Genomic DNA, 12129 nt, shown 5'->3' with positions numbered 1-12129 from the left:
GCATGATGAACGGGCACCATGCTGACATAATCACTTAACTGCAACAAGCCATTATTGGAAAACGCAGGGGCAAGCTTAGCAGAACAATTTATAAAGCGTGCTTGTGATGTAAGCTTCAAGTAAACTAACCGTCCACCCTACAGCCCAGTTCTGTCTCCCAGCGATTTTGACTTGTTTAAACATTTAGAAAAGGCGTTAAGTGGTCGAAAATCTTCCGATGAAAGCGAAATGGGGTCGGCTTTAGAAACATTTTCGAAATTTTTCTTCGTAAAACAAAGAAATGGCACAGTCGATATGTACTGAAAAAGATGGAGATTATATCGAAATAATGTGTAAAATAGTTCTTAAATGTAAGTCTTACTACCCTAAGCTTGTTTTTTGATAGACAGAACCAGAACATTGGGCGGTTTTCGCGGATAAGTATATTTAGGTACTTAAGAAATATTAGTAGTTTGGTAGTAAGCCGCCTAACGATGGTAGCAAGTGTAATTGCGCCTAATAACAATTTTTAAAAGTAATTTAGAATAATTAAAATAAATAATTATCCCCTTCAACTTTTATAAAAAGATGTTCGGTGTGTGGCGGGCATCTATAGTAGTCAACTGAGAAGGTTTGTAACGATTTGTTATTTTCAGCAAATTTTTTTTATACAACAGCAATACCTAGAATGTTTGACGAGCTACTAAGGGGTGTACTTTATCATATTAGTTCTGTGGTATTTGTAAATAAAATGTGTTTGAACTATATAAAGAATTTGTGTTAAGCTTTTATTTAGTTTTCTGTATTTAATGGATTAGATCCAATAAAAAAGATTCTAGACTAAATAAAATAAAGTGCCCCATAGGAGAATATTTTATTAACAATATCAACAATCTACCAACGTAATCGCAAGCTACAATTAAAAGTGTAAGGCTTTCTTTTATGGCGACCTTACAGTTTTGATAACTTCAAGAACTAATATATTACAAACAAAAGAGAGTATTAAATTATATTAAATTACAAGAGAATATAATATAGGGTTAGTTAATAATTGGGAAAAGCTGTAAACGCTCGCCACTGACAAACTGACAACAACGACGAAGTAAAAAGAAAAAGCTCAACGCCCGCGACAGCCCTCTCAACCCTCAACTACGTATAACAAAAAATTCTCAGTTGTAACAGACGTCTCTTCATTTATTTACCTTTCAGGGTCGCTACTGGATACTATGGCTAATGTATGCGAGGAATTGACTGTGAGTGTATTTTACTTTTTGCTTATATTTTTTGTTTATTCTGCTTCTTTCCATAAACTAATGCAGCCCTTGAAAAGTTATTTATGTTTAACGCCGCGACTAAACAACATCGGGAAACTTACACAATTATTAGAGGCCTTTGTCACTGAAAATGAAGATTGCTTTTGCTTTTGCGATCGAGTTTGCTCCATATCTTCTAAAGAGAAATTTGTGAATGCCATCCTCTCCTTTCTTAAGAATATTGAGTAAGCTCTTTATTTATTTGTACTTACGGTCTTGTTTATTTAAGAAATTTCATTAGTACATAAAGATCTAACGATAAAATTATAGTATGGTTAAATATAGTGACTATCTTAAAGCATCCCTTTGCACCCTTCGCATCTTAAGTCGAGAAAAAATTGGTTTAGGGTATAGCCAATTACACAATTTAGCAATTAAATTTACTTTTTTAAATTAAGCTATCTGTGTCATGACGAAGGAATTGAACTTCTACTCCTTTGCGCTGGTGTGATAAGAAGTGAGACCTACCTTCAGTTAAGTGATTCCTTTACTAAGCCTGCGAAATTCTCCGACACAACCTTGGAACCTAAACAACTAAGCTGTAACTTTGATATCTTTGTCAAGGCGGAAGCGATAAAATGCTTGCATAACCTTATATTTGGCGTCAAAGAAGTGACTGAGTTTAATCTTTTTTACTAACTTTGTGAAAGGATTTACTTTGTGCTACTTTTACGTTTGCAGTGCTTTTACTCTGAAGCATCGTTTTCAACGTCTTTTAAGCGATCTTCAATATAGCCACGGCAACGATTTGCACCTTTTTTCCTTACTTCACTTTGAAAAAGGTGTATATAGGCTTTCTATTCATTTTATTCTAGCAAGCTTAAATAACTGTTCTAACATCGACGCAGAGCTATTTTTTAAGCGTAAACTAATATAAGAAAGTTTGGAATCCTTTTTTTTATTAATATATATTATTTTCAACTAACGATTTACCCAGCTAAACAATGTTATGTTGCATACTGGGTTATAGTTTTTCGAAAGAATATATTTAGTTTTTAAATAATTTTACTCTGCTAATCTTTATAAATTCTCTCCTTTATCCGCAGCAATAAGGTAGTAATTTGCTACTATCCTTTCTGTTAGTGAGATACGAGTTGACGATTTTGTTTCTGTTGCTTAATAAAGCCGCAAATAAAGATGACTTAGAGGAATCCTTTTGGAATTCTGGAGGGTGCGACACATTGCTTTCTTTATTGAAAAAGTTCGCACATTTCGAGCAAGAAATTTCCTCCCTTCAGGAGTTTAAGAACGACTTAATTATAATCAACGAAATTTTTAAGATTTTATTCACTGTCACCGTTAAGTTTGGTCGCTTTTCCAACAGGGGTTATACAGTTTTAGAGCATGACAAGCATGTATTTGTTTGGTACATATCGCTTTACTAAAGACTTGTATACTCTAGTTCATATTTTCCGTAGCATGGTGCATGTTATCGCTGGTTTTGTAAAGAACATGCTGAGCTTCCAAGAGGAATGTTACCTGGAGGTTGTGGTTTGTCAAAGCTACTTTAGTAGTTTCTGATTTTCTGGTTATCGACAAATCATTTGCGGAGGGACAAGCTTTGAACATACTTTTCAACCTCCCCGCCGGCTGCGAGCATTTTCTCGTTATGTACAGTCACTCTCACGACGATTATGAATTTGCCTTTAACATACTAGTTTACGTCGACCGGCAGGCTGCAAGGCTTGATAGAGGGTATACTCTACATTCCCCTCCTTCGCGCTTTTAGCGGCGCACCAACTCTACGTATATCTTATCGCAGCGACTGTAAAGGCGTTAGCGACAACCTTGTCGCCCTTTTCAGTGTATTACGAAGAGCTTCACGCAGTATTTCTAGTTTAAGAAAGTTTTTTTACGCCAAAATACTTAACCCAAAGAGGCATAGTTATATTATATTAACGTAGCCTCAAATTTAAGCTGTGTGTTGTTCAAGTAGAAACTATAACGTTAGACCAGAAGCTGAGGATAGCTACCGAGGCCGGTTGGTAAAACTGCTTCGCTCACCGTTTGGCAACTTGAATTGCGCAGTGGGGGGCTTCCTACTTGATCTCTGCAAGGGAAACGGTGGCTCATGTTTTCAGAGAGAGCACTCGACAATTTGCTAAAAACATACCCTTGTTTTTCTTTTTAGTGACCAGACTTGCCAGGTACACAGGCTATGGGAACGCCGCAGGTTTAAATTAAGGCGACAATTCGAGTAATGTGCTCGCCATACGCTACTACAGGTTTGCTGGTGCTAGGAGACTTGTTCTCTTACGAGGACCCTCCTGGTATTTTTTGGCTTTACTTCCTTTACCAAATATCTTTTGTTTCCTTGAATTTAGAGTTTTCCGATAATGACGAGGATGTGGAGCAGGAAATCCTTTCCGACTACCAAGGAAAAGCGATCAACCCCATAACTGGCTGGTGAGATTACTTTAAGCTAAGCGCCTCTTTTTTTTCTCAGTCTCTTTATTAAGTTATGCCACGAAACAACCCGACTCTCTACAGGAATTAACTGAAGAAGAAAAGGAAAAAGAGGCGGAGAAACTTGGTCTTCTATTTGACAAACTGAACGCCACGGGAGTCATAAAGGTCATAACATGAGTTTTCTCCTCATTGAGTGCATTAAAAGCTGCATGCAGGTTATGAAGGTGGACAAAGGCGACAAGTTAGCGGAACTCGGCCCATCAAAGTAACGGAATAAAGCATTATTATTAGCGCTTTATTGTTTGGTTTAATACTTAAGCACTTAGCGCGACGTTAAATCCGACTTGGTGGGCGTCAGAGCCCAGCTTTGTAGTGTCAATAAGCATGGACAAGCCAATAGATGCATTCTTAGAAATGCTTTGCGTGTATGAGACTGCAAGGGCTGCCTTGTTATCTATCTTGGCTTTTAAAACAGCCCCATTCTCTAGAGAGAACTTTCCTCCAACTTGAAACTGGCTTGCCACACTACCCTCCGCATCTAAAAATGTAACAAGGCTCTTACTATAGACCATCATAGCACACAAAACCGACATACCCATGGAAATATCGACACTTACGGCCGCAGTAACATCGCCGGATATTTTTCGAATAGCACTCAGATTTAGTATATCTCTCAAGTTAGTGCTAAAAATTTAAGTTAAACTAGTTTATTTAAGCATATGCAATTAAAAAGTTTATAATGTACGCTGCATGAAATGCCATATCGTGCCCTATGTACCCCAAAGCGACCGAATATCCATCAACTTTACCCTTCCCATAATTGAATATGGACTGGCCCCCAAGTAGGATCCTCTATTATAGAGGAAGAAACTTAATGCCATTAAAAAGATGGCAATATTACACAAATGCTTATTTATACAACACACCTCGAAGTTTAGAACAGCAGAGGTAGTAATTGTAGAACGCGCAAAGTCCGTTATAGCGTTACAGTTATAATTCTGACGTGCAAAGCTTGTTGAAAGTATAGCTGCCAAAGCGCTGGGTAAAGTATAAATAAGTGGCTGATACCTAATATAATATATGAAAAGCAACCCCGTATTAGGTGCATAGGTGGAGTCTATGTCTATCTTAACGCCCTGAAACAAGGGATCCACAAGGCTTATGGTCTGCGTAAGTATATTCTTAGTGCTCCAATTTTCAGTTATTATTGCATTTAAGGGTCTATAAGGAAAGGTGGCTTCCAAATCTGCCTGGGTTCCGTTGAAAATATTGGCCTTAAAAAGCTGAATACAAAAATAGAGTTAAGAAAGAGTAAATTTGATATATAACAAGGTCAATATAAATATACTTACAATCCCTTCCTTAGTCAGGGTCGATACTTCCACTTTCTGGAGAGGATGGTGGTAATCCTTTTTTAATAAATCCCTTATACTTTTTCCTAAGTCACTAAATTTTGGAGGGATCATCTTAATGCTACTAAAAACTAAAAATTGAAGTGCCCTGCAAGGCGTAAACTCTGCTATAGGAGGTCTATTACAAGCTTATGTTAACCCGGCCAGAATATCGTGGGATAAAATGCAAACTTCGACCTCTTGCCCCCTAATTTTATAATTTAAGCATTCAAGGTCTTATAGCCAGCGCAGATTGTGTAAAAAAAGTTCAATAAAGATAAATTATAGGGTTATATAAACACGAAAGATATAAGGAGAGCCTTAATAGTGAACCTTAATTCACTTGTTAGATTTCACATAACTCCAAAAAGTCTACGCCCGCCTTAAGCTAGTTAAAAATTAATTTTTTAAGCATCAAATACTAATATAACCAAACCCCCAAAACAAACACTTCCCGAAAAGTTGCGTAACCCTAAACGCCTTTCTGAGGGACTAAAGGCATTAACACTTATATGCATATATTCAAGGCTAGTAGGGCAATGAAGTAGCTCTTTTATGAACTAAAGCATGTATCATAAATGTGACTATGGGTATTTAATTTAAAATTGTAAGAATCAACAGGATGAGACACCAATTTTTTTTGTTTGCTGTATTCGTTAAGAGCGTCCCCGCGGACAACATTTGTTTTTAGTGGCTACTACTGGTCTTAATCGACTTAGGAGCCAATAAAATAATTTTTAGTTTATGTACAAGTAGATCTTGTTCGCATTTATATGGTTTTTGATTAGAGTTTAATTGTGTCAATCGCATTTTAGTGGGGGTACTACATATGATACAATGTGTGTTACCTTCTAAAATGTGTTGTTCGTGGCATAATTCAACAGAAAAAGGTTTCTGCGTAATGATGAGCGGTTAGAATTAGCAAATATTGCACCAGAAAGTGAAGATAAGTTTGGTTTCAAATGATGTGAATATTGAACCAACAGCAGCAAAAAATTATTTCGTTAAGTCTGCTGGAACCTACTTCACCATAAGTTCCAGTCACTAAAGTCACGCCTGACGCCCCTTATAGGAAGTCTATCACATTCAGTTACCCCAAACCCAAAATTTACCATCAACTTCGTCTTCTCGTACACAAAAGTTTTTATTAGAGCTAAAAGATCATATCAAAAAATACTAATTTGAAGTTCTCTGCTACATACAAACAGTTTTCTGTGCAATACAAACCTAACATTAAAAATCATAGAACTAGATTTCCCGTTTAAGTTCTTCAGTCCATTAGTTTCTAAAATTTGTGCAATAAAAAAACTGAATTCCATGTATTTTAGGACTCTTCCTTTTCTGTGTGCTCTGACATAGAAGGTTACACTGAAGACTATATATTTAAGATTCCTTTGCAATTGTTTCAAAGTATTACCAATAAAATATTTGGAGTGACTGACAGTGATTTTGAAAATTGACGTCCGATTCTACATTTTAATAACAATAACAGTCAAGTTCCTATTGGTCAACCAAGGCTTGACAAATAGCATAAAATACGAGCTATTATAAATAGTTTGCAAGAAAAATTCATATCTGTACCCTTGGAAGAAATTTTGTCCTTGGACGAGCAAATTTGTGCAGCCAAGGTAAGACACCATTTGAAGCAATGTTTGGCGAACAAACCCAACTGATAGAGCTTTCAAGCTATTTTTTTTTTGCGGAGTATCTGGGGATGTCCAGGCATACCAGGTGTTTTCGGGACAAAAAGAAAATTCAAATAAAAAGCTATAATTGAACCAAACGCTGGGGCAATTCAAATGTGGCTTGTTTCGGAGGAAATATTTCAAATTTTAAACTCCTCAAACTGTGATTTGATACTTATTTTACTTCTCCCCCCTTTATGGCGTATACCATAACCTAAATATTTTACCTTTAGGAACATTGAGAAGAAACCGAACTCCCATGTGCACGAATTCCACTGAGTAGCATTAAGACAAAAAACCTCGAATAAGTCCTTTTATTTGTAGGCGATGAAGTTTCTTGTTTAACATGAAAAGATAACGATATTATAATTATAATGCCACATTTTCGGGACAGCAACCACAAACTGCAGATCGTAGATTTGAGAGAAAACGTAAAGAATATAAACAAGTTACAGGTCTAGAGGTTGTTGATACACACAAAAATCATACGGGTGGAGCGGGTTTTTTTAAAAGCTATATCGGCCGTCTCAGAATTAGGCTAAGAAATGGTATATTAGAATATATTACTATTTCATTGATATAGCACTAATGAACGCCTGTGCTGTGTACAAAAGGGTCTATTTGGTAAAAAAACATACGGTCACCAAATCGAGAACACTTTATTTAGACCCCGTACCCTGTTAAAATTGGGGAAAAGATCCATCTAAAAGAGGACTACCATTAAGTTGTGCAGTACATTATTATGACATAAAAGTAAACGAAGAAGTCCAGCAGCGGTAGCACCACCTTAAGTTGTCAGAAAAGATTAAATTGATCTCTAGTCTCAGTGAAGCCTAACCGGGGGAGAAGCAAAAATCATACAAGCAAGACTTTGACTTATGTTTTCTCTTAAAAGTCGAAGTGGATCCCATAAGGAGTGAAAACAGGATTTTTATTTACCACAATGCGCAATGTATCATATATAAAACACGCAAAAAGTTGTGAACTTTGTTAGGTAAAAACACAAAATAGATTTTTTAACAATTTTTCCTTTCATTTCTTTAACCTTTGACAAAAAAAATTTTTTTTTTTCATAAAAGTAAAAAATCATGCATTTAAGGGTTGATATGCGAGCATTTGCGAGTCACCCGAGTAGTCATGGCCTTTCCATGCAAAGAAGAAAAAATGATGCTTAATCGCCTTCGTCGGCACGTTGAGACCCCTTTATCAACGCAGCAAAGAGCAAGGCGCTTCTGGTAAGAAAGAAGAGTTATGCAACGCCAACATTGTTAACTCTTAACGGCTTCCTGGGGGGGAAGAAGGGGTCTATAAAGAATGATATAAAGTTCAAGAAAAAAAAAAATTAGGTTTTACCACATACCACGTTCTTTATTTATTTATTCATTAATGGGGTCCTCTGGTGCCCGATCGAGTTAACAAGGAATACACCAGCCCTCAAACAGGTTTTTAGTCGTCCACGAGTACAAGTAAAATTATTATCTAGAATAGTGCCCTTCACATTCGATTTAATCTCCCCAACTTAGCTTTTAACCGTTATGCTAAGAGTGCGTCATGTGGGCGGCAGTAATGTAGGCTCACAACTCGTAAGTGCGTTCTTCCGTTAATAGGCGATTAGCGTGTTCAGCTATCCGTTTGTAGAGGGCGACGGCATCATTTTTAAAGTATGGTCAGCAGCTCGATCTGTAGTTCGTGGTAAAATGTTATTGCGCACATATACCACGGAGCTTTGTTTGTTAAAGGCCGCAGTAGTTTGTTTTGTCGGACTTGAAGCGAGGACGTTATTGCCGATTAGTCGTAGGCCCAGACAGGAGGTGTATATGTCATTATTCGTCGAATGCACAGTGTGTAAAGTCTTCACTTACTGCGCAACGAAAGTATATTTTTGCACAATAGAGGATATAGCATCTGGAACGCTGCACTGACCTTCAAAGCCACGTAATCTACTTAACCTACTTGTGGATGCCAGGACAGCTAAGAATCTATAATGACCCCCAGGTATTTTACTTGGATACACCACGGTGCTTCCACCCCCTTAGAAGTTAACGGAGTCGGCAACTCATAGCGTTTTCTTCATTACAAGAAGTGCCTTGCTCTTTGCTGCGTTTATGGACGGGCCTCATTGACAACACAGCTAGCAAGCGCGTCGAGATAAAATTTTAAGTGCTAACCTAGTAAAACGGGTGACTTTGACGGATAATAAATCATAGATCCATCGGCGTAAATGGCGACCCACGGGGAGGGGTGTGAACTGGAAGAGGAATGTCGCTCATATAGAACACGAATAGCAGCGGTAATAGAAGAGAGCCTGGTGGAACTCCCGCTGTAAGATAGCGAGGCGACGACGGTGGAGAGATTACTCGCACGTTGAAGAACCGACCGGTTATGTATGACTTGAGAAATTTTTTTGAAGGCCGCGCGGCATCGCCAAAGCATGTTGCTTGCATAACAAGCTACCATACCATACTCGATTAAAAGCCTTCTTAGCATCGAGAAAGACAGTACCAGTGACTTTTTTGAAATTAAAGGAACTGGCCGTCCACTCGGTTAGGCGAAGAATTGTTGTGTGGTAGATGTACCTTGCGAAGTCCAAAAACTGAAACTCTGGTAAAATTTTTCACGAGCGAACCAACCGCCTTCAAACGTTTATGTTCACTGCCTAGTCATCTTACCAACTGCCAACAAAAGGCTAATGGGTAGATGGTTGTGAGGCTCTGACTCCGGTTGCGACGGTTGCGACGTTTTTGGTAACACCACGACTACCGCCATTTTCCAACGCCCGGGAAAATAGCCGAGGTCACCTCTGGGTTGACGAGGCTGCATAGGTGATTCATAGCAGCCTCTTCCAGCTGTTTTAAAATTAGATTAGTAATGCGGGAAGGGTTGGGCGCCTTTCGCTTCGGTAGTAATTTGATAACTGATCTGAGTTCGTCAGTGGTAGATAGCTCCTGAAAATCAGTAGTATCAGAGGAGATAACATTGGGCACAAGGGGAGCGTTATCGACGGCTGAGGGGGTAGACGGCGAACACTGGGCAGCCAGATGATCAGCTAAAGGTTCTCCTTGTCTTCATTGCTTTCAGCTACGGAACCGCCGTTGCGAAGTGGTGACCGAGTCGAATAATCGCAATTCCTTACACAATTGACAAATTTTCAGAAAGAGGCGCAACCGATGACACCAGCTTCCGATAGTTTATTCAATTTGTTATTCCAATGGCGGTATATGTGCGCCATCAGCTTTTTCCTGATGTGCTGGCGCTGTATTAGTTAGTCTTCTGCACGTAGGAAGACCATGACTACTCGGATAAAAAGCTCCGCTCGCATTTTAATGCCTTCAGCTCCTCAAGAGGCGTTTAGGGTGGTACACAACTTCACGAATCCTCGTTGTTGTTTTATAATAGGCAATTATGCCGTTATATACCTTTACAGATTAAAAAAGGTATTTCTGATAAATATGTTTAATTTGATTCCCTTTAAAGGATATGTCTATACAATAATTACCATATCTGTATATAATAATATTTGTTTAATATAGCCTCTGCCAAACTGTTTAATAATGCGTTTATTTCATAGATATTAGTTTACGGATTTTTTAATCAATTTACCTTAAATTAATATTTTTGTGTGGTTTATTGTTATTTAGACGTATATGTAATTTTTAATAAACTGTTCCAGAGTGATCAAGACTCTTTAGTATGATAGAAGACCTTGCCTTCTTATTAGCTAGTAAATCATTTAGCACGAGCGACTTTGGTCTCAAAGGGTTGTCTGTTAGTTTTTTATCTATAAGGTTCTTAAAAAGTTTTAGTTGAATATATAAAGACCACGTTCATAAGCTATGCCTAGATTTTGTTGTTTACTATGTAGATATATGGACATATATAACATAGAACTTCATAATTAATTTTTTGATCATTATATTCCGCCTATATGTTAGCACCATCACTAAGGAATCATAATAATAAAAAATTATTTTTAAATAAGAGTCAACTAATACACACAGGAGTACTGCGAATTATGCTTATATTAATATCAGTCTAAACTTAAAACGTGTGACTAAGCAGCATATTTTTGTCACGTACTAATGTTGTCATCCTAGACACTTGTTTGAAATTAGCGAATTATTAAAATTGATAAGGTATTCTCAATAAAACCTTTAAACCTTAAAAAAGTTTATTTTATTTCATAATCTGGCATAGACAAATAAGTCAAAATTTCTCGGTATGAGGTACATACCCTTTTTAAGGTGGTCGTCCTTGTGCCTTCGAATGGTCCTCGGGCAGCTTGGTGGCTTTGCTACGCTTACTACAAAAACTGCTTCATTTGAAAAAATTAATTAAACTTATAATTTTATGTATTTACTTCTTTAATATTCTTTTTTAATCATCTTTAGCACTTCATTTCTTCCTAAATTCTCATTTCTTATTTAGGCATTGACTATTAAGAACTTATCGCCAATTTTATGACGGTTGAATTTAAGAGCAAGCGCAATTTTAAAAACGACAATACGGCATATGGAGTAAAAGTTTTCAAAAATGGCTAAAAGACCGAAGGGCTCTCTCTTTAAATGCCAACACAGTTTCTAAAAAACTCAAATATTTATTGAATCAGTCTTAATGGATGATGAAATGATAGGTGCTATATTAAATAGTGTTAATAGAAAGAATTACTACTACAGGCACTGCTCTCATTAATAAAAGTCACCATAATAACAAAAGTAATAATAACGTTATATATCCAGATAGATTAATGATAGAGCTCTATTACTACAAATGGAAATGGATTAGGTTGTCTTGGGCGTCTTAATTGAACTCAAATTAAGTAAAATCTTTAACCAAGGGCCTGGAAACACTAAGGGCTTCGTAAGCAAGGTTACTAAAGTCGAAACTATTCTTAATAAAATTTAAAGATATATTATTAGCATCGACTCCCTATTAAATACGAACTCAAGGTCGTTTCTCGCGATAGGTATCAAGAAAGAATTAATAAACAGGGCTTTTGTCCCCCAGGAACTTATTAAAATTAAAAGCAGAATTCCCACGTCCCTTGACTTAGTAGAAGTATATAGTTTCGATGACAATGAGCAACGTAAAGAACACTCCGTACATTTAAATTTTTAGAAGCTCTTTTTAACATTGTAGACTAAGGCAATATGAATGCTTTTAACTAGAATAGTACGAACAAATTTGCAGGCACAACACAAACGTTAAAAACCCTAAAACCATGATTTCAGGCATATTTATCCTATTTGGAACTATTGAAATTTAGATAGATGCAACTGGTTTATTACGCCTGCGGTAATGTCATTGTTAAAAATAAACAAAAAATTAATAAAGCGGAGGGTCTTAATAGAATTT

The 12129-nt window shown here is 36.9% G+C and overlaps 2 protein-coding genes across 2 annotated transcripts; one reads left to right on the top strand and one right to left on the bottom strand.

Annotated features, from left to right (window-relative positions):
* The first annotated feature begins 265 nt into the window (after positions 1-265).
* Positions 266-4211, top strand: LOC135143507 (synembryn-B-like). The gene is made up of 18 exons (XM_064075386.1): positions 266-350; positions 568-610; positions 1018-1232; positions 1299-1477; positions 1563-1640; positions 1691-1912; positions 1974-2074; positions 2376-2658; positions 2711-2783; positions 2845-2987; positions 3055-3171; positions 3229-3356; positions 3424-3465; positions 3518-3562; positions 3617-3698; positions 3752-3866; positions 3917-3966; positions 4028-4211. Exons 3-18 carry the CDS (start codon positions 1206-1208, stop codon positions 4209-4211), a joined length of 1869 nt encoding a protein of 622 aa, XP_063931456.1. The 5' UTR covers positions 266-350; positions 568-610; positions 1018-1205.
* Positions 4212-4471: 260 nt separating this feature from the next.
* On the bottom strand, positions 4472-5167 carry LOC135143506 (voltage-dependent anion-selective channel protein 2-like). The gene is made up of 2 exons (XM_064075385.1): positions 5054-5167; positions 4472-4984 (listed from the first exon to the last, which is right to left on the bottom strand). The coding sequence occupies exons 1-2, from the start codon at positions 5165-5167 to the stop codon at positions 4472-4474; spliced, it is 627 nt and encodes a 208-aa protein (XP_063931455.1).
* Between the last annotated feature and the right edge of the window lie 6962 nt (positions 5168-12129).

Source organism: Zophobas morio, unplaced genomic scaffold (genome assembly GCF_036711695.1).
Source record: "Zophobas morio isolate AGI-343-1 ecotype UQ-CSIRO unplaced genomic scaffold, CSIRO_AGI_Zmor_V1 ptg000062l, whole genome shotgun sequence".
NCBI lineage: Eukaryota > Metazoa > Arthropoda > Insecta > Coleoptera > Tenebrionidae > Zophobas > Zophobas morio.
This window is presented reverse-complemented; position numbering and strand designations above follow the sequence as displayed.